The 20,983-nt window shown below is 37.9% G+C and overlaps 1 protein-coding gene across 2 annotated transcripts; it reads right to left on the bottom strand.

Moving 5' to 3' along the window:
- Positions 1-1,140: 1,140 nt before the first annotated feature.
- DDX43 (DEAD-box helicase 43) lies at positions 1,141-18,784 on the bottom strand. Of its 2 annotated transcripts, XM_042939163.1 has the most exons (17): positions 18,228-18,784; positions 16,450-16,505; positions 14,396-14,522; positions 13,207-13,338; positions 11,647-11,728; positions 10,623-10,779; positions 10,290-10,408; positions 9,726-9,836; positions 9,217-9,358; positions 8,183-8,283; positions 6,993-7,080; positions 5,868-5,995; positions 5,528-5,637; positions 4,619-4,757; positions 3,890-3,977; positions 2,832-2,984; positions 1,141-1,292 (listed from the first exon to the last, which is right to left on the bottom strand). In XM_042939163.1, exons 1-16 carry the CDS (start codon positions 18,475-18,477, stop codon positions 2,871-2,873), a joined length of 1,944 nt encoding a protein of 647 aa, XP_042795097.1. In that variant the 5' UTR covers positions 18,478-18,784; the 3' UTR covers positions 1,141-1,292; positions 2,832-2,870. The 2 variants fall into 2 exon arrangements, with proteins under 2 accessions (XP_042795097.1, XP_042795098.1); XM_042939164.1 differs by lacking the exon at positions 13,207-13,338 and having other exon boundaries at positions 18,228-18,782.
- Between the last annotated feature and the right edge of the window lie 2,199 nt (positions 18,785-20,983).

The raw sequence follows: 20,983 nt of genomic DNA, 5'->3' as shown, positions 1-20,983 counted from the left end.
GACAGGCCATTGGTCTGTATTGCCTTGGCTTTGAGGGGCTGCTGAGGTCAGGAGACTTGGTCAGTCTCATCTGTGCTGTGTCCAAAGTTAATCGAAGTCCTCAGGGTCCCTGTGAAGCTCTGGGCCCCAGATACAACTCCTTCCCAAATCTCCTGCCAGCCGTGAAAGAGGAACGACTTTGTCTTTCTGTGCTGCAAGCTGGATTCTGACTTACAGGTTCACTTAGTCTAATGAGTCAACTCTGGTAAACTTTTTTTGACTACTTTTATTATGAAGATATTCAAATATACACAGAAGTAGAAAGGGTAATATATTATCATATGTCTACCACCTGGCTCCAACAATATCATTTTAGTTTTCTGGTTTCCCTTGTGGTCATTGAATTTGAAATTATACACTTTTTATTTCTATGTTTTATCTGGTTCTTATTCTCATATGCTATGGCACATTTTTAATGTTTATTTTTTGAGAGAGAACACGCAGAAGCAGGGGAGGGGCAGAGAGAGGCCTGAAGTAGGCTCCAGGCTGAGCTGTCAGCACAGAGCCCAACACAGGCTCAGGAGCTGTGAGATCACGACCTCAGCTGAAGTCAGATGCTTAACCAACTGAGCCACCCAGGCATCCCAAGAAACTACTTTTGTATGAATGTGTAGTAATGTAAGAGGAGGTAAAGCCCTAACCAAGTATACACAAAGTGTTAATATAACTATCATGTACAGAACAGAAAACTATTCAAAACTATAAAGAGAAGTTGGGGAATGAGATTAGTCAAAGAATCTTTCATGGAAACGAAATTTTATTTTTCCTAGGATTTATTTTAGCCTATAGGCTGAAACTTAAGCACTGTTGCATATCCTAGTCTCATGAAACCCTTTTACTCTTTCATTTAGAAGTAGGTGAAGTATAATTATTTAGACAAGCACTCCCAAATAAAGTTCTATTTAACAAAATTAAAGGGCTATTCAGGGTGATCACCTTATCTTTTTATCATAGAAAAAAATTGTCAACAGTATCTTTTTCACTGCCATGACATCTGCACAGGCTTTAAACTCTTTAAAGACTGACATTAATAGAGCAACATTTTAGGAGATAAAATGTACTTTTATTTTCAAATAAAGATAATAAAATTGGAAAATTAACTCAAGTTTAAATGTTTGATTTTATTAAAGAAGGTATAAAATATTGAATTCCACCTTTTTAAACACTATTTTAGAATCAGTCATCTCTTCATACAGCCAGCATGTTTGCAGTATTTCCACATATCCTAAATAGTATCTCTAAAGTCTCGAAATCTGAAAAATAAGTAGAGAAAAACATAAATTGCTATTCCCAAGCCTTTAAATTTTAAACTGTGATAAAATTCATGTAACAAAATCTGCCACAGTGACCATTTTAAATATAGTTTAGTGTTATGTATCTTCATTTTTATACAGCCACTCTCTAAACTTTTTTATCTTGCAAAACTGAAAATCTATGCCCATTAAACACCTCCCATTTTCCCCCTTTGGCTCCTGAAAACCACTCTACTTTCTCTAGAAGCTGACTACTCTACCTACCTACGTTGTTAGGTGGAATTACACAGTATTTGTCCTTGACTGGCTTACTTCATTTAGCATAATATCCTCAAGGTTCACCCATGTTGTACCATCCTGTCAGAATTTCCCTTTACACACTAATTAGTTTCTCTGTTTATGCCTGGGTTGCCTCCATCTTTTGGCTATTAAGAAAGCTATGAACTTGGGTGGACAAATCTCTTAGGGACCCTGCTTTTAATTCTCTTGGATATTAACCCAGAAATGAAATTGCTGGGTTATTTGATTTTTTTGAGGAACTGCTTTATTCTGCAGTGGATACACACCTTACATTCCCACCAATAGTGCACAAAAGTTCTAATTTTACCCCTCCTCGCCAAAACTCAGTTTATTTGATAGTAGATATTCTATAATAGCCATCTGAATGTGTGTGAGACAATCTCATTAGTTTTTATTTGCATTTCCCCAGTGATGAGTGAGGCTGAGCATCTTTCAGTGTTTGTTGTCCATTTGTGTATCTTTGGAGAAAGGTATATGGAAGTCATTTGCCCATTTTTAAATCAGGTTTTCATTCAGTTTTGAGCTCTCTAAGTACTAATTCCTTCAGATATGGTTCACAAAAAAAAAAAAAAATAGAGGTATCATGCTAAGCAAAAGTCAGAGAAAGACATACTATGATTTTACTCGTGTAATTTAAGAAAATACAAGCAAAGGAAAAAGAGACAAACCAAGAAACAGATTCTTAACTACAGTACGAACTGCTAGGTATCTGAGGGGAGGTGATTGGGAGATAAGTGAAATAGGAGAAGGGGATCAAGAAGGGCACTTGTGATGAGCACTGGGTGGCTGTCAGTGTTAAAAAAATCCTCTGGAATTTATTCATATAGCCCCCTACTGGACAATTAGGTTAGTCTTTTCCTACTACAAATACTGGAATAATGAATCTTTACTTACATATGCAGACATATTTATAGAATACATTCCTAAAGTTAATAACTGAAAAGGTTATGTATTTGTAATCGATACATTATCAAATTGCACAGAGCTTCTACCAATTTATACCTCAGCCAACTCAGTTACTCTTAATGAGATTTCTATACAACTTAAAATTTTCAACTCTCTAATACTTGCAACTCTAAATGAGATATATTAACTGGAACTTATATAAAAGTTAAATAACCCCTAATAATTTGTGTTAATGACTCTTAGAGATAGTGCTGATTGCAACAAACATAGTAACAGTGTAGTTAAGGAAAACAGGCCGTTGGAAATCCAAAATTTGAAAGTGTTAAATTTTACCTCCTGTAGGTAGGCTGGTACCACTTTTCAACAAGGACATTAGTAATAACATTTCTTAGGTTTTCCTTGGGGTTTTCCCAATTTTTCCATTTCTCTTCTCAGTTTATTTGCCTTGTATCTCTCGGCCATTGCCATAAGTTCATCTGGGACATTCTGAAACATTAAATGTTTATTACTAGGAATGAGATTTTCTTGCAGAGTGAAAGCTTTTCTTGGCAGTTTTAAAAATTTTTTCTATTGTTTATTTGAGAGACAAAGAGCAAGAGTAGGGGAAGGGTAGAGAGAGGGAGACAGAATTTGAACCAAACTCCAGGCTCTGAGCTGTCAGCACAGAACCCGCTCCCAATCCCGTCCCCTTCTCTCTGCCCCTCCCCTCTCAGAAATAATTAAAAAACTATTTCAAAAAATAAATAAAACCAGACTGATCTTTAAAAACTTCCATGACTGGGGTGCCTGGGTGGCTCAGTCGGTTGAGCATCCGACTTCAGCTCAGGTCACGATCTCACGGTTCGTGAGTTCAAGCCCCGCGTCGGGCTCTGGGCTGATGGCTCAGAGCCTGGAGCCTGCTTCGGATTCTGTGTCTCCCTCTCTCTCTGCCCCTCCCCCGTTCATGCTCTCTGTCTCAAAAATAAATAAACGTTAAAAAAAAAATTTTTTTAAACTTCCATGACTATGCTACCACTCCCTGCTTGCATGGCCCTTTACAGTTGCTTGCCAGTCCCCTTAACTACTGTAACTGGTGCCACTTTCTGTATGTTCTTTCTTACCACTGGGCCTGAATGTTTGCCTGCTAGAACATGTACCCCTTTCTTGTACAGTTCTTCCAAACTCTGCCCCATTGGCTTCTTCCTCAGTATGATTTCCATTGAAGCTCACTACCATTAGATCAGGTTCCCCAATTATATACCATAGCTCCTTGTCTTTGCCATGCTATAGCACTCATAACATGTTTAATGTTTTTTCCTGACAAGCGCTAAGCCCCGGTACTTGGAATAAATGAAATTATTTGAACATTAGAAAAGTGATACAAGGTAGAGTTCTGAGTTGTTTATTCTCACCTGATGTGTTCTTTCCAGAATGTTAATTAACTCACCAGCGATCCTCCAGTCATTTCTAGTGATGAGGGTAATAGACATTCCAGTCTTCCTATAAAAGGGGAGGAGTGCATGTAATTCAATTTTATAATCTGTACTCACGATTCAGTTAGCAAAACAATAAAAATAGCAAAACCTCAACTTTTTCACAAGCCCAAATACGTTATTCATTAAAAGTTAGCATCACTCCAACAGCAATTTGGAATCTCAATCTGGAGCTGTTCTATTTTTATTTGAGAGAGAAAGAGTGTGCATGCAAGTGGGGGAGAGGCAGAGGAGGAGAGAGAATCCCAGGCAGGCTTGATGCTCAGTGTGACCCTGGGATCATGACCTGAGCTGAAACCCAGCATTGGATGCTCAACTGACGGAGCCACCCAGGCACCACTGTTTCAACTGCGTATTTCCAAGGGATTTGCTAGTAGTCCTCTTACACAGGAACAGTAGAGTATCCACTGTGTAGCTCAGTGTGACACTATAGATATAAAGCAAAGAGTAGAATGAGAAACAGCTGCAACTAATCAGAGAGGCATCTGGTTGAATCTGGAACAGGCCAATTGGACAGGGATAAAGTAACAAAGCAAGTGGCACAGACAATTTACAGGCAAGACCAAAAAACACTTTTCTAGCTAAGAATCATTTGTGAACGGAGTAATGGTGGTTGGCTTCTTTCATAGGTAGACTGTGCTTACTTACCCTGCCCTTCCTGTGCGGCCTACTCTATGTACATATTCTTCAATGTTCCGGGGGAAATCGTAATTATAAACATGTGTGATGTCGTGGACATCAAGACCTCGAGATCCTAAGTCTGTGGCAATCAGTATTCTTATTTTACCTAAAGAATAAAACCAAAAGAATATACATTCTGGCATAAACCAACCCAAGACATATCAGAAAAGTATATTCTCCCCTAATATCTAATTGGGTGAACCATTGTTACTTTTAATATTAAAATACTTATGACAGTGAAAATTAGAAAGGGATATTTGTATATATATTTATACACAATACAATATAACATAATATTTATATATATTTATATTTCTTTTAAACTGCTGGCAAGTTATAATACAATATACATCATGGTTCAGCAGATGGTCCCTGCATCACCCGAACCATGTCAAAGATATACAACTTTCAGGTAAATTAATGGCAGTACCCCACATGGCAAATTACCTTGATATGCAGGTTTAAATATTAGTTCTTGGGAGTTTGGATAGCTAAATATATTTAATATATGATTAAAACGTATTCTTAATTTGAGAGTGTGCACCCAAGCAGGGGAGAGGGTCAGAGGGAGAAAGAATCTGAACCCATACTCAGCACTGAGCCTAATGTGGGGCTTGATTCCATGACAGTGGGATAAAGACCTGAGCTGAAATCAAGAGTCAGATGCTGAACTGACTGATCCACCCAGACGCCTGTGAAAATCTGAATATTCAGAGCTCTAGCAAGTAGTTTTGGGATCTGCAAACTGAGGACAGATCTTAGAAATGGGTTCCATGAAAAGGTGCTGTCACTCAGCCAGGTGCAGGCATTATACACTTAAACTGGATCAAATACTAATTGTGTAATGTACCTGTTTTTTTGTTTTTTTTTATATACCTGTTTTAAAGTTTTCTAATGCTTTCTCTCGGTCTTTCTGTTCTCTGTTGCCGTGAAGGGACTCCACTGATATATGTTGCAGGATCAGGTCACTTGATAAGTGATCGGCACTGAAGCAAAAGATGAAGTCAGTGATCTTAAGTGCTTATTCTAATACCACTATCAATTTACTAGTTTTACTTCTATTAGCAAGGACTATTCCATTCTATTTACTTCTATTAGCAGAAGACTGAAACATACTGAAAGATATATATACACTGTTTGAAATTAATATACAAATAGAGCTAATGCTAAACACATCAGTTTGATGATTTAATGATGTAAAAGAAAAAATACTCACACAGCTTTTCTACTAACAAACACGATGACTTTGTCTTTGGGAGACATGTTTTCTAGAAAAGTTTGGATATGAGATCGCTTCTCTTCTTCTGTGGTGACAATTATGTTTTGTTTCACCGTACTTACTGCCTAAAGGAGTCAAAAGATCAGTACATCAAAATTGATAGGCAAACAATATACACTGGCTCAAAATGTATCTATCGCCATCACTGGTTAAGTTTTAATAAACTGCCAAGGGGAAAAAGGCAGATCATCTCAAAAGGACCTGTTTCTACTCAAAGATTTATCGTTCAGCCTCTTGCTTCTTACTTATTCACCCAAGCTGAGTTGGAAACTTGAGTACTTGGCAAGTTAGTTGAAAGTAACTGGTTACCATTGTTGGGAAAGATGACCAGAGTGAGGCCAAACTGCCATGAATTTGGGTACAGTTCTTATAATGAAGGAGGATGATCAGCTTGGGACAAGAGTTTCCATTCAGTGAGTATTCTGACACTTTAATGCAAAATTTCAAAATATCATTGATACAACTTAACCCAGAGATAAAATGGGTTTTAATAGCATTTAATGAAAGGAATGCCATATCTAGCCAAACTTTTCATGCAATCTAATGAAATGAGCCTAGGCAATGACCTATCACTATTACTTGTGATTAAAAGATCAGTTTTTCAATAATGATTAATCGAACATCCAATTTCGATTAAGTGGAAGGCCAGGGAACTTTCAAAGGAGGAGATACATAATGGAGATCTTTATGGATTGTATAATTACTGATATCTGAACCCACTGACCCATCGTAATTTCACCAAAACACCAGACTTACACACATGTACTTGTTGACCTTGTTCAGAACCCGATTAACAGGATTAAATAAAAATGAGATATCAGGAAAATAGGAAAAAGGACTGGATAGGAGGGTATTGAGGGATTATTAAAATTTTAGATGTGAAATAACTACCATAATTGTTAAAATTAGTCTTGGATGTATACTGAAGTTTTTATCAATGAATCATACGTATCTAAGATTTTCTCTATAACTAAGGAGTGGACAGAGTTGTCATGTCAAAACAAAGTAATTACAATTCTCATAAGAAATATTTTTGGTAATAGTAATAAAAAACAAGCTTACAATTAGGTCCAAAGTACCAACATATACAATCATGGGCTCTTTTAAATAAGACTGTGCAAGTCGACGGACAGCATATGGCCATGTTGCACTGGAAATAAAGCATGATACAAACATTAAAATTTTATCATAAAAAATTACCATTTCCCTAAGAATGCTATGAATCAGATTACCCATAGAAGACAAATTCAGTACTTTTAAATAAGGAGGACTTTTACAGAATGTGTACTTCACAAAGAATTGCTGGACTAGAGTGAGGCTACTAGATGAAACCTTTAAATAAGCTGAATTAAAAAGTTTATAAACCAAGGTGAAGATCTATGCCTTAAATTCTAATCAAAAATGAATTCAAGATTTAGATTAGTTTTCCCCTGGCCTTTATAAAACAGTATTTTTTGTCAGCATACATTGTCAGTCAAAAAACCAAGTGCTTATGCAAAATAAAAGCATTTTAAGTGTACTGAAAGGACATGTAAATTCAAATGTTTCTTCATCCATACAAGTAATCTTACCTTTTGTACTTTCACTGTAGTTATAACAATGGAACTATTAGTAACAAATGAGGACATACTTTCAATTATACACTATTCTTTTTAATGTTAATGGCATAAAGGTTATAAGCCACAGAGAAAACAGTCTATAGATCACTCTGCATTTATTTTTATTTAATGTTTTTATTTTATTTGAGAGAGACAGTGTGAGCGGGGAACAGAGAGAAGGACAGAATCTGAATCAGGCTCCAGGTTCTGAGCTATTGGCAGAGCCCGACTGAGGGCTCGAACTCAAACTGGAAGATTATGACCTGAGCCAAAGTTGGATGCTAAACTGAGCCACCCAGGCTCATTTAAATAACATTGTTTCTCAGTTTTATCATGGGCAAAAAACTATTCAGTATCAAAGGTTTGTCTCTAAGAACAGGTGCATGTTTTCAAATGTGAGGCCCCCACTTCTGAAACAATCTCTCCTCCATGAGTTCCCTGTATGTTTTCACAGAAATGTCTACCTCTAACTTAGGAAATCCAAATCATTATTATACTGCTACACTGAATTGCTGTCCTAAGTGATGACATAATGTCTTTCACCTAAGCATCTCAAGATACCTTCAATACTCTAACATCCTGTAGGGGAATTAAGAATGGAGTCTAGTCCAGTGATTTCTATTTTGTAGACTAGCAATTAGGCATATTACCCACCTTGTCATAATTGTCTGCCTGTCTGGGCGCACATCTAATAAAATCTTCATTATCTGGGGTTCAAATCCCATGTCCAGCATCTTGTCAGCTTCATCTAATACCTGCATTAAAATGATTGTGGCTACATTAGATATGGGAGGTAACTAATATGCTCTGTTAACATACTATAATAAGGTAATTCTCTCATTTCCCCTATTACTTAAGCCAGTATTTTATTTATTTTAGAAGAATACCTTTTGAGAAAGATAGCAGGAGTTGGGGAGAGTCCCAACCAGGCTCCCGCACACCTGGTGAGGTGAGATCATGACCTTAGCCAAATTCCAGAAGAGTCTAATGCTTAACTGATGGAGCCACCCAGGTACCCCTTAAGCCACTATTTTAATTTCTTCAGAACAAATAAGGGCGGATCTAGTTGTAACACAGATTGATTTAAGCTGGCTTACAGTTTCTAGATCTAATGAAAAAAATGTTAATGTCGGGGCGCCTGGGTGGTTCAGTCGGTTGAACGCCCGACTTCGGCTCAGGTCATGATCTCACAGTTTGTGAGTTGGAGCCCCGCGTCGGGCTCTGTGCTGACAGCTCAGAGCCTGGAGCCTGCTTCGGATTCTGCGTCTCCCTCTCTCTCTGCCCCTTCCCTGCTCATGCTCTGTCTCTGTCTCTCAAAAATGAATAAACATTAAAAAAAATTTATTAAAAAAAATGTTAATGTCTAAAATATCTACATGGATTTTAATTTTTTTTTTACTTATCTACATTTTCTAGTATTTATAAAAACTGAAATAGAATGCAAAGCATAGACCTTTGGTTTTGGCTGAAATCATGATCTTGGGGCTTCAAGCCCTGCATCGGGCTGTGTGGGCTCTATGCCAGCAGCAGAGCCTGCTTGGCATTCTCTCTGCCCCTCCCCCACTCGTGTTCTCTGCTTCTCAAACTTAAAAAAATAAAACTATTACAACATGGATAGTATTCTAAGACTGTTTTAATAAGAATTCTATCCTTCCTCCTAGTATCCCAAACCCTCACTCCATGATTACCAAGTAAGTTATGCTTCTGAGGTCGACAAAGTTATTCATTTGTAGATCATTCAGTCTTCCAGGAGTTGCAATAATAATATCTACTCCTTTTTTCAGTTCTTGTATCTGACCATTTCTATCTCCTCCACCATATATACAAACACTTAAAAAAAAGAGGTACATGTTCAGGCAAAGAATGTCCCATTACAACGCAAAATCCCAACCAAAGCATTTTAGGTACAAAAAACGGTATGTAAATCAGAAAGTATCAGATACCCTCTGGGTAGTATTTGTCCCTTTCTAAGAACTATCCACACCCATCAACCCTCAGTGATGTGTTCTAAAGAGCCATATTTGCATCACTGTTACTTGATGTCACTGACCTGGCTACCTTTGATTTAGAGTGGGGTAATGCCTGACCCAAGCTGAGCCAATCACATTCTCTAAATGTGTAAAAAATGGGGACAATGTATAAAGCTATGAATTATTAAAATGCCCTTACAAGAATGGACAATGAAATGACAACGTACCTTTTAAGGCCTTTATATGAATACTTAGAACATTCCGCTTGTACTTGAAGAGCTAATTCCCTAGTGGGTATAAGGACTAACATTCCGGGTCCGTTCCTTTTTTCTCTAATTCTTTGGAGAGAAAACAATTATTAAAGTACCTGTCTCAGGTACATATAGTACATTCATTCACCGCTTTCAGAATTTGTAGGAATGAATGTCAGAAGTCACATACATTCACCACAAAATGTGGAGTACAGAAAAATGGCACGACAAAACACCAAGGGCCCAGATACCAGCCTTTTCATTTAACATGGCCAACGCTTTCCCTGTGTCAAACATTCCCACACAATTGTATTGGACGTGATAATTTAAACATTTCCAATATTTCACTATTAAGACTACCTATCACTTCCTAAAAATCCTTTGTCAGCTTATACTCTGACCAGGCCAGTATAAGTTCATTTCCCTGAGGCTAGGCATACTTTTTGGTCAATGCAACAGATGAAAGAAACTTTAATTGCATCTTTGATATCCACATCTATTAAGCCCCTATGAAGAGAACCCAGCTGTAGAAATTCTTACACAGGCTGTAAATCGAGATGGATGAATCCAGGCATTAGGTAGGACAATGTCTTCCCTGTTCCAGTTTGGGATACTCCTATAAGATCTATTCCTTGTAGGACTATTGGCCATGTCTGTGACTAAAACAGAAATATTAAAAGTGAATCTTTCAGTCAAATGCTCCTCTTCTCCCTGCCACAAACTTCTTTCAACATTTTTTTTCATGCTAGGCCCTGCTGGTACAGGGGATGCTCACAAGGGATAGTTACTCCCTGGTGATTTAACTTCTAATAATCAGACATTGTTTGGGGGGAAAAAACTGTCAGTAAAACATTGGAATTAAAGAAACCATACCTGAATTGGTGTCGGCTTCCTGAAACCTGCCTTTTTAATGTTTTCCATAACCTCAGGGTAATGTTTAAAGGCGTCCTCAAAAGTACAGGTAGGATTTGGTATCTGACGCTTCTGACCATTTTTCAAGTCATCACACATTATATTATAATTTTCTTTCCTTTAAGGAAAAAAGAGTATTAGTGGCTTTGGTCACTTTATTCCCCAAGTAAGAAATGTTTCCCAGCATTAGCTCATCATATCTAGAAATTCAACTGCAACTGTCAAACTACAGAAAAATACAATAGAAGTGAGCCCATCTTTTTCTTATCAGAATAGTTAACAGAAAAGAAAAAAGATACATGGTATGAATGGGCCAATGAAATTTCATCGAAAGCTGAAGAATAGAGCCTGAAAATCACATGCTTCATGATTTCTATCAGACTTGGCATACACAAGGTTCTACAAATGTTCCACGTACATTTACTGTCAACAATCCTATCAAATAGAAATTTCTCATTTGACAAGTGATCACTTGTCCAAAGTCTGAGCCCTATTCCAATCCTAGAATAACTGTTCTGCTCTTCCATATTATCTTAGTTTTATAACAGACTGATAGAAAACACGTTGCTGTTAGGACCCTTAATTCCAGATAATAAGCACTGAAGAAGAGATGCTGATATTCATATCAACTTATGATTTAACAGTAGTAGAAATAATTCTCTAAAACTGCTGTGCAACACAGCAGGCACTGCACTAACCACAGTAGTCTTCCTGAGTTAAAAACTCAGCTCTTTAATTACACTAGCCACATTTTCAAAGTTCAATAGCTATCAATAGTGACTCCTCTATTGGACAAATACTATCCTTTTTCCATCTTTGCAGAAAGGTTTCTTGGATAGCAATGTTCTAAAATATTTCATGTAGGATGTAACCAAGTTCATGTGAATACCAGAAATGTAGTCTTCGATTGCAGTAATTTTAAATGTTTGCCTGATGAGTTAATTTAATAATATAACAATACAAATACTTAAATAAAACTACTCACCTCCAACTTTCTACTTGCTCTTGTGACATTGAACTTGTTGCTTCTGACTCCTTGTAAAAATTTTTCTTAATTGCAGGTAAGTCTGAAACAAAGATGAAAATTAAAACTTTTTGATAAGTCAGGATTTATATTTCATTGAAATTTATTCAATAACAGAAGTTAAACTAATCTATTTATTAAATTCACCTTACAGGTTTAGACAGTTCTTTGCCAGTCAGACTTATGCTAGTCTCTAAGAGATCTCCTGTTTTGGTTTCTTTCAATTACATTTTTTATCTGAGAAAGGGAGCCCTGATAATTAAGTTTTGTAAGAGAAAGAATACTTTACATAAGACAATCATCCCAATTGGTGAATCTTCTTCTCAAACACAGTAGACTGATTTTACCTTGTCTTTGAAGATCCATTTTATTTCTGTTTAGGTATAGAATATTTATTCCACTTTGAGGCTATTTTGTCTCCTTTTATATGGCTAGCATACTTCCTCCAAACTTAAATCTTTTCTGGACCCCCTATCCTTGATCTCCCTACCACATACTGTTCAGGGCGGCACTGGTAACTTAACATGCAAATGAACTGGACACTTAAGTGGTCATTGTTAATATTTGTCACTATTAGTGCATTAGCTTTTTGCTTTTTAATTTAACTTTATTTTAGAGAGTTTGAGAGGGGGAGAGTGGGAAAGAGGGGAGAATGTTAAGCAGGCTCCACACAGTGCTGAGCCCATTGCAAATTTTAAATGACATTGTATTGCTGCCTTGTGATAGCCAAAATTAGTACCTGAATTTAGACTGAAGTTTAGTGGATGTGAAACATTACACTCCATAATTCCAAGTGAGAATCTCATTTAAGATTAATGCAAATGAAAAAAACCCTCATCTCTTCTCAAAAACTGTTTTTCTTTCTTATTAATGTTTTTCCCTTATTTTGCTCTTGTCAGCAAGGACACTCCAGAATCAATTTCTCAACCACATCCAACAATGTTAACCACTTATGGTTGGCATGTTCATTGTCTTCATTTCCCCCTTGGGCCTGATTTTCTATATTTTATTAAACTCTTGCCATGAATTACCTCCAATAAGACAAAAAAGTATAATGTTTTTAAGTTTACTTTTTTTGGAAGAGAACTCAAATGGAGGAGGGGCAGACAGGAAGGCACAAAATCTGAAACAGGCTCCAGGCTGAGCTGTCCATGCAGAGCCAGATGTGGGGCTTGAACCAATGAGCTGTGAGATCATGACCTGAGCCAAAGCTGGATGTTTAACTGACTGATCCACACAGGCTCCCCATAAGTTTAATATTTTAATTTCCCAATTATAACACTGATAACAGCATAGAAAACATAGAAAACAAGTCTTGCCACAGGGACCAACTGCAGCATTTAATGTTTTATTAACATTTTTCATATTGATTTCATTACTAGAAATAAGACACATCTTAGAGGATAAAAACCTCAAGTAAAACCCGCCCCCCCCCAAAAAAAAAACCCAAAAAAATAAATCAAAAAAAAAACACCAAAAGTACACCAACACTAAATGTACATGTTAGGATACAGCACTAACCTTCCCACTTTTTCTTTTTCCATTTCAAAGCATCTTCTCGAATTTGATCCCAATCAATCAATGGCTGATTCTCTGTACTATTACCCTCTGTCCTTAAATCTCTTCCAACAGAAGGTTGGAAAGCAACAATATCTGTTAAAATATTTTTTACCAAATTAGTTCAAAACAAATCCTAATTGTATAAATGACCCCACTTTACTGTTTTGTGTTTAAAAACCAGACAATAGGGGCACCTGGGTGGCTCAGTCTGCTTAGATCATGATCTCATGGTTGGTGAATTCAAGCTCCACCTCAGGCTCTGTGCTATCAGCTTGGAATTCTCTTTGCCCTTACCTGGCTCATGCACACTCTCTCAAAATACATACATACATACATACCAGAAAATAATGCTTAAAATATAGAGTAGGTTTTAGTACTATGATGCTATGACAATTTGTATAGTTTTTCAGTTACCAGAGTTACTGAAATGGAAATTTATTAAAGAAATGGAAATTAGTTTGAAAGCCTGTTGTTTGCTAATAAATCCCATATTAATCTTTACAACAATCCTGTGAGGCAGAGGTCACCCCAGATTAACAGATAAAGAATCTTAAAGGCCTCCCAGAGCTTCCTTCCTAAGAAACACTAAGAGGCAATGCTGCCATCAACTTTAAGATGCTGTTTCTTTGTTACTTTCATATTTCCGGAAATGGCTCAATAATGGCTTTTCCTTTAGTCCAAGATCTGAGATTTTTTTAAGTAAACTCTGCCTAACAAGGGGCTTAAACTCATAACCGCAAGATCAAGAGTCACATGCTCTACCAACTGAGTCAGCCAGGTGACCCTGAGATTTTTTTAAATGCCAAACTAGGTAGTTTTCAAAGTTGGTCACATTCTAGGGAAGAGATAGAAGCAGAAGGTCATGACTAATCCTTCTACCATTAATAGTGAATGCATTAAAAGGTTATTTTGTTTTTTCTCACTTACCTGTGGCTAAAAGTAAAACTGCAAGGCTTCACTCACCATAGAGATTAAGTGTTTTAATGTAAGAAAATGAGTATTCTGGCATTTCAAAGGAAAAAATCCATAACAGATAAGATTTAATGACAGCAATCTGAAGATGTTATCAGGAAAAGCATCAACTAAGCAATTTTTAAACAAAGCAATTTTTAAAATTTTAACAAGGCTGTGCTATACAAAAATTACTTACCAATTCTAGGCTTTAAACTGTAACTTTCTTGTTGTTTAACAACATTATCTATCGCTGTTTTGGCCTTGGCCTTCATACCCTTGCTACCGAATATCCTGACCTGTGCATCAGGATAACCTTTTATTATCTAGAAGCAGGAGAAAAATAGGTGAGACTGAAGTTCTTTTACCACGCCCCCCTCCAAAAAAATCACTCAAATTCAAATAGCATAAAAATTTTAAGTAAATCTAGTATTGCTATCAGTGTCTTTAAGTTCTAATTGGAGGGGATTCTTCATTCTACAAATCTATCCTGAGATCTATCTCCTGGTTGGAGGAAAAGGAACAGGACAATCTAAATTTAAAAACTACCATGTCAGGGGCACCTGTGTGGCTCTGTCGGTTAAGGTCAGACTATTTCAGCTCATGATCTCATGGTTCATCAAGCCCCTCATTGAGCTCTGCTCTTGACAGCAAGAGGATGCTTGGAATTCTGTCTCAAAATAAACTTACAAAAAACCTACAGTGACAGTTATGGAATACATTTAGCAACTAGTGTTAGAAGATTAAACTGTTAATCTGACCTCTTTTTAACTATGAAATTGTAATTTGGCAAATCATACAGAACTGTAGGGATGTGGCAGATTAACCTATGTGCTATATTAATAGCAGATTGAATGGTCAGGTTATTTGTGTAAAATTTTAACTTGAGGGAAAGCAACCTTACTACAAGGCTGACATGACATTTGAAGACTCTTGAAGTCACATCCTTAACTATGCATAATCCCAGATAACCTCATTGATTCAATATCTGGAAATTGCTATACCAAATGCTATCTTAGGCTGGTGATTTCAAAAAAGCTTAACAATTTCCACTATTTACAGACAACTCTATGTTCTTTTTATGTTTATTTTTGAGAGAGGGCATGTGTGGAGGGGAGAGGCAGAGAGAGGGAGATAAAGAACAGGCTCCTCATGTCAGTACAGAGCTGGATGCAGGGGTCAATCCCACAAACTGAGATCAAGACCAGAGTGAAAACCAAGAGTCAGATGGTTAGGGGCCCCTGGGTGGCTCAGTGTCCAACTTTAGCTCAGGTCATGATCTTGTGGTCAGTGAGTTCAAGGCCTGTGTTGGCACTGTGCTAACAGCTCAGAGCTGGGAGCCTGCTCTGGATTCTCTCTTCCCCTTCCCCACTCAGTGTCTGCCTCTGAAAAATGGATAAAGCTTAAAAAACAGAAGTCAGATGGTTAACCTACTGAGCCACCCAGGCCCCCCGTATAAGTTCTTGAAATGAGGCAGAAATGAACACGGAGAGGATGGAAAGAATGGGGATGCAGGAGGTCTTTGGCCTCCCTGATGAGCAGGAGTTATATCAGCTAAGATAGGAGAGTGTCAGGAGCCCAGCTGTAAGTACTCAAGGAGTTCAGTGGAGGGAGTGAAGGCAAAGGAGGCTAGAGGTTAAAGGAGACAGATCAAGTGGACCATGCTAAGGAGTCTGGACTTAAGAGCCTGAGATATTATGAAAAATTTTTATGCAGGAAAAGAAAACAAATTATGAAAACAATTTGTATTTTAGAAATATTGCCCTGGTCACAGTAGAGCCTAGTGAGAGGGGGATAAGACTAGAAGTGGAATGGAAGATTAGGGGAGAATGTCCCAAATGTGATTCCCCTTGAGAAATACAGGAAATATAAAGGAACTCAGTGACGGACTGGTTGCAGGATAAGGAGAGGGAAGTAATCTGAGATTTCTGGCTTGGGAACTGGGTGAATGATGTAGCCGCTGAGACTGGGAACACAGGCGCAGGTCAGGGTTTGAGGGATGGGGTCCAAAAAGCACATGATGAATATTCAAGATCTCAATGTCAGTTGAGATTATCGCTAAAGATCTTTACCTCCAGGAGTCACAAAACCTAGACCTGGAAATGGACCACAGTGTGGGACCATTCCTGAAAAAGAATGGCAGCCTGAAGAGTTTTGCCAACTCATTTAAATAACCAATAGTATGTTAATAACTAGAGAAATTATAGTTACAAATGAACTATGTTCTTTGAGGATTTAATACAGACCACTTACCTGTATTTTTGTGTTTGTTGTACTTTGTATGTCTTTTATTTTTGACCCACCACGACCTGTTTTTAATAAAATATTTAAGAGATTTAATCAAAGCCACAACTGGATATCACCTCACGCCTATGAGAATGAGTATCAAAAATACAGGAGACAAGTGTTAATGAGGATGTGGAGAAAAGGGAAGTTTGTGCACTGTTGGTGGGAATGTAAATTGGTACAGGGACAGAGGTTAGTCAAAAACTAAAAATAGAACTACCCTATGATCCAGCAATTCCTCTTGTGGCTGTATATCCAAAGGAAAACTGTTTCAAAGGTATCTATCCTGTTCATTACAGCATTATTGTATTATTCACAATAGTTATGAAATGGAAACAACCTAAATGACTATCAACAGACTACTGAATGAAAAAAAAATTTGGTATAGGGGCGCCTGGGTGGCTCAGTCAGTTGAGTATCCAACTTCAGCTCTGGTCCTGATCTCAAGGTATGTGGTTTGAGCCCACACTGGGCTGTGCTGATGACTGGGAGTCCCCAGCCTGCTTCAGATTCTGTCTTCCTTGCTCTCTGCTCCTCCCCAGCTCATGCTGTCTTTCAAAAGTAAATGAGCACTAAAAAAATTTTAATATTTCAAAATTGAAAAACATGTTATAAACATGCTAAAAAAAAGCTTTCAGCCTTGAAGTATTCCTTTTTTGACAACATGATTGAAGCTTGAGGACATTATGCTAAATGAAATAAGCCAATCACAAAAAATAGAGCATGACTTTGAGGTATCTAATGTAATCAGACATAGAAACAAAGATGATGGTTTATTTGCCAGCGATGGGAAAAGGGGAAAATGGTGAGTTGTTCAGTGGGTAGTTGTCATCCAAGATGAAAACATTCCAGAGATCTGTCACACAACATTGCTTTTTTAGCTAACAGTACTGTATTGCACTTAAATTTAAGTTTAAATACATGTGTTGGTTTTTGTTTTTTTTTTTTACAAGGAAAAGAAAGTGGCTCCAGAACCAACATTAAGTGGGTGGTCTCTAGCACAGAGCCTGCACTATCACAGGTGCTCAGTAAGTGTTCAGTGTGTGATTTACTGCAAATCTAGGGGCTTTCATTTATGGAGCATCACTCTTCAGATCTTTGAGCCTGAGCCTTCGAGGAAACAAATCTATACCTGGTCTATCAATCAGCTCTATTTAACAGCAGCCTGCAAAATGCTGTCGTTTTTCAAAACAGGTTTAGAAAAGGGTAAAACAAAATATTAGCTCTCATACCTAATAGGCAAAGTGCTCATATTTATCCTGTCTTAATGGCCACAAATGGGACAAATCTCCATTTCTATAGTTTCTAAGTGTCTTTCAAAAATGAATTTCTAAGACTCAGGTGTACTAAGAAAAAAAGATCCTGTTTTTCAGGAGGTAAATACCCAAGTAAAAGAAACAGTGCAAGATATTGCTACTGTTCTGAACAACCCTAATATCCTACACCTTCTTTAATGGCTCTAAATGGTGCTCAAAGAAACAGATTGGACTTGGACTTGTTCATTTTGGGTTAAGTCGTGAAAAGGCCTGACCTTTCACTCCAAAGATTTGATAAATCTAAGAGTTTGGTTTCCCAAAATATCAACTCCACAAAATATCTAAAGTGACATCATTCTAGCATCAGATGGTATTAGAAATATCACAGTTAAAGACCTTGATCTCATTAGATGGCTGCTGAATGGAGGCGAAGAGAGTGGGTGGGGAGGCCCTGGCCCCGCCCCGCCTATCCAACCTTGTTTCACTTACCGATCACAGCGCCAACCCACATGTTCTTCAGTCCAAAGCAGAGCGGCGATTCGCGGGCACCAGGCGCCACAGGCTGCGGAAGACCGGAGGAATTCCTCCAGCCGCCACCTCTGCCGCCCTTAGGGACCCCCTGACCTCTTCGATTTGAATCCTCCGTCGGCCTCCTTTCTGGAGCCCGGGACACTGCCGAGCTTCGTCGGGTCGCAACGACCCACGAGGAGGCGTTGGCGTCTGCTTCTTGCCTCGACATGGTTCCTTGAAGAAGATCCGGCGCGTCCGACGTCGCTCCAGTAGGGATCTGCAACACCCCCGTGCCGTCGTAGTCTTGAATAAGGTATCCACGCAGCCGCTACTTAAGGAGCCCGCTCAAGGCTCGCCACGCCCTGGCCACGCACCCATTGGTGGACAAGATGTTGTGGGCGTGGTCCTCACTGTTTGACCAATCCACTTTTTCTATCATATGAGGGCTCCTCGAAAGAGTCAATGCGCAGGCTTTAGGTTCCTTTTCAGGTGTGGTACTTCCAAGGGTTCTCCTTTGTGCTTTGCTCTACGAAACTCCCAGCCCAACCACCCTCAACCTCAGTTGTTCAGAAACGTTTTTTAGCCGTGACTCGTAAACGTCAGCCATTTTTACAACATGACCCAGTACGTACATAAAAATTTTGAAACAAAAGGTTAAAAAAACAGCACTTACCATTGTTCTAAGAACAGCATTTTGATATATTTAATCTAATATTCATTTTTAAATCATTGGTTGTTATGCACAAAATTCAATGACCCACAGTTTAAAAACTCTCTGGACTGAAAAATGCTGCTTTAACTCTTCACACCCTTGACCTGAATGTTTGCTGTATGCGAGGTAATGAAATTTAATAAATGCCTGAAGCCCTCCCGTCATTGTAGTGTGGCTCTGTGGCTGGATGTATTATTTCAGGAAGCAAGTCGGCTAGGCGTGCCCCTACTTTGATTAGGATCTTTGAATTGTCTAAACAAATCTCAGTTCACTCATCTATAAAACAAAGTAGTTCTTTATTATGCTAGGTTCTCTGGTCCATGCTCAGGAATGAAAAAAAGAAAAAAAAAGTACCAAACGTGATCCATCCAGGTTGAATGGGTTAACTCACATGGAATTAACTGTAACTTTCTTTTTCTTTCTTTCTTTCTTTCTTTCTTTCTTTCTTTCTTTCTTTCTTTCTTTCTTTCTTTTTCTTTCTTCTCTCTCTTTCTAAGTAGGCTCCTCAAGTAGGGTCGGATCCCAAGGTGGGGCTTGAACTCATCACCCTGAGATCCAGACCTGAGCTGAGATCTTAGGCTGAGGCTTAACTGTCTAAACCACCCAGATGCCCCCAACTGTAACTCTTAATGTAATCATGTCTGGAGAAATAGGATTACAGTGCTATTGAAGCACCCAGGAAATATATAAAAGCATAAATGTGTCCTATACTTAATACCCATTCTCTAATCCTTATCTGAAATGGATAGTATTTTTGTTGGATTAGATTCTAATCCAATCCAATCTAGTTGAATCAAATCGAATCTTAACATTATGTTGAGAATTTTTGCACATAGGTCTTTGAGAAAGAGGTCTGTAGTTTTCTTGCAATGTCCTTGCTTTTGGTATTGGGTCAATGCTGGTCTCATAGAAAGAGTTAGAAAGTTTTCCTTTATCTTCTATTTTCTGGAAAAGATTGTAGAAAATGGTGTAATTTCTTCCTTAAATGTTTTGTAGAAATCACTAGTGAAAACATCTGGACTTGGTGCTTTCTGTTTTGCAGAGTTGTTAAATGTTGGTTTAATTTCTTTAATAGATACAGATATAATAGAAGTTTATTTCTTGTGTGAATTTTGGCAGATTGTGTCTTTCAAGGAAAAAATCCATTTCAATTAAATCATCAAATTTGTGGACATAGAGTTGTTCATAGTACTCTTTTTTAAAGTCCATGGGAGGGGTGTCTGGGTGGCTCAGGCAGTTGAGCGTCAGACTCTTGATTTTGCTTAGGTCATGATCACAGGGTCATGGGATAGAGGACCGCATTGGAGAGCCTATTTGAGATTCTCCAAAAAAAAAAAGTTTTTTTAAAAATAAAGTCCATGGGATATACAGTGATGTCCCATTTTTTTTTATTTCCAATACTAGTAACTTGTGTCTTCTCTTTTTTTCCTTTGTTGGCCTGGCTAGAAGTTTATGATTTTATTGCTCTTTTCAAAGAACCAGCTTTTGTTTTTATTCATTTTCTCTGTTGATTTCCTGTTTTCAATTTCATTGATATCTGCTCTAATTTTTATTATTTCTTTTCTTCTGCTTACTTGTATTTAATTTGCTCTTCCTTTTTTATTTCCTAAGATGGAAACTTAGATGATTGATTTTAGATTTCTAAGTTTATTCATTTCGAGAGAAAGATCACAAGCATGTGAGTGAAACAGCAGGAGCAGGGGAGGGGCAGAAAGAGAAGGAGAGACAGAATCCCAAGCAGAGAATCCATAGTGTCAGCGAGGAACTTGAGGCAGGGCTCCATCTCATGAACAATGAGATCATGACCTGAGCTGAAATCAAGAGTCGAAATCATGTGTCCGAACTTAACCGACTGAGCCACCCAGTAGCCCCTAGATTTTTCTTCTTTTCTTATATGCATTCAAGTCTATAAATTTCCCTCTAAACACTCTGGGTCTGTGGCTTGTCTTCTCATTCTGTAAACAGTGTCTTTCACAGAGCAGAAGTTTTAAATTTTAAGTATTGTTCTATTTTCTTTGTTGGC

The sequence above is a fragment of the Panthera leo genome, chromosome B2, assembly GCF_018350215.1.
Source record: "Panthera leo isolate Ple1 chromosome B2, P.leo_Ple1_pat1.1, whole genome shotgun sequence".
NCBI classification, from domain to species: domain Eukaryota; kingdom Metazoa; phylum Chordata; class Mammalia; order Carnivora; family Felidae; genus Panthera; species Panthera leo.
Note: the sequence above shows the minus strand (reverse complement) of the source record. Positions and strands in the feature narration are given on the sequence as shown.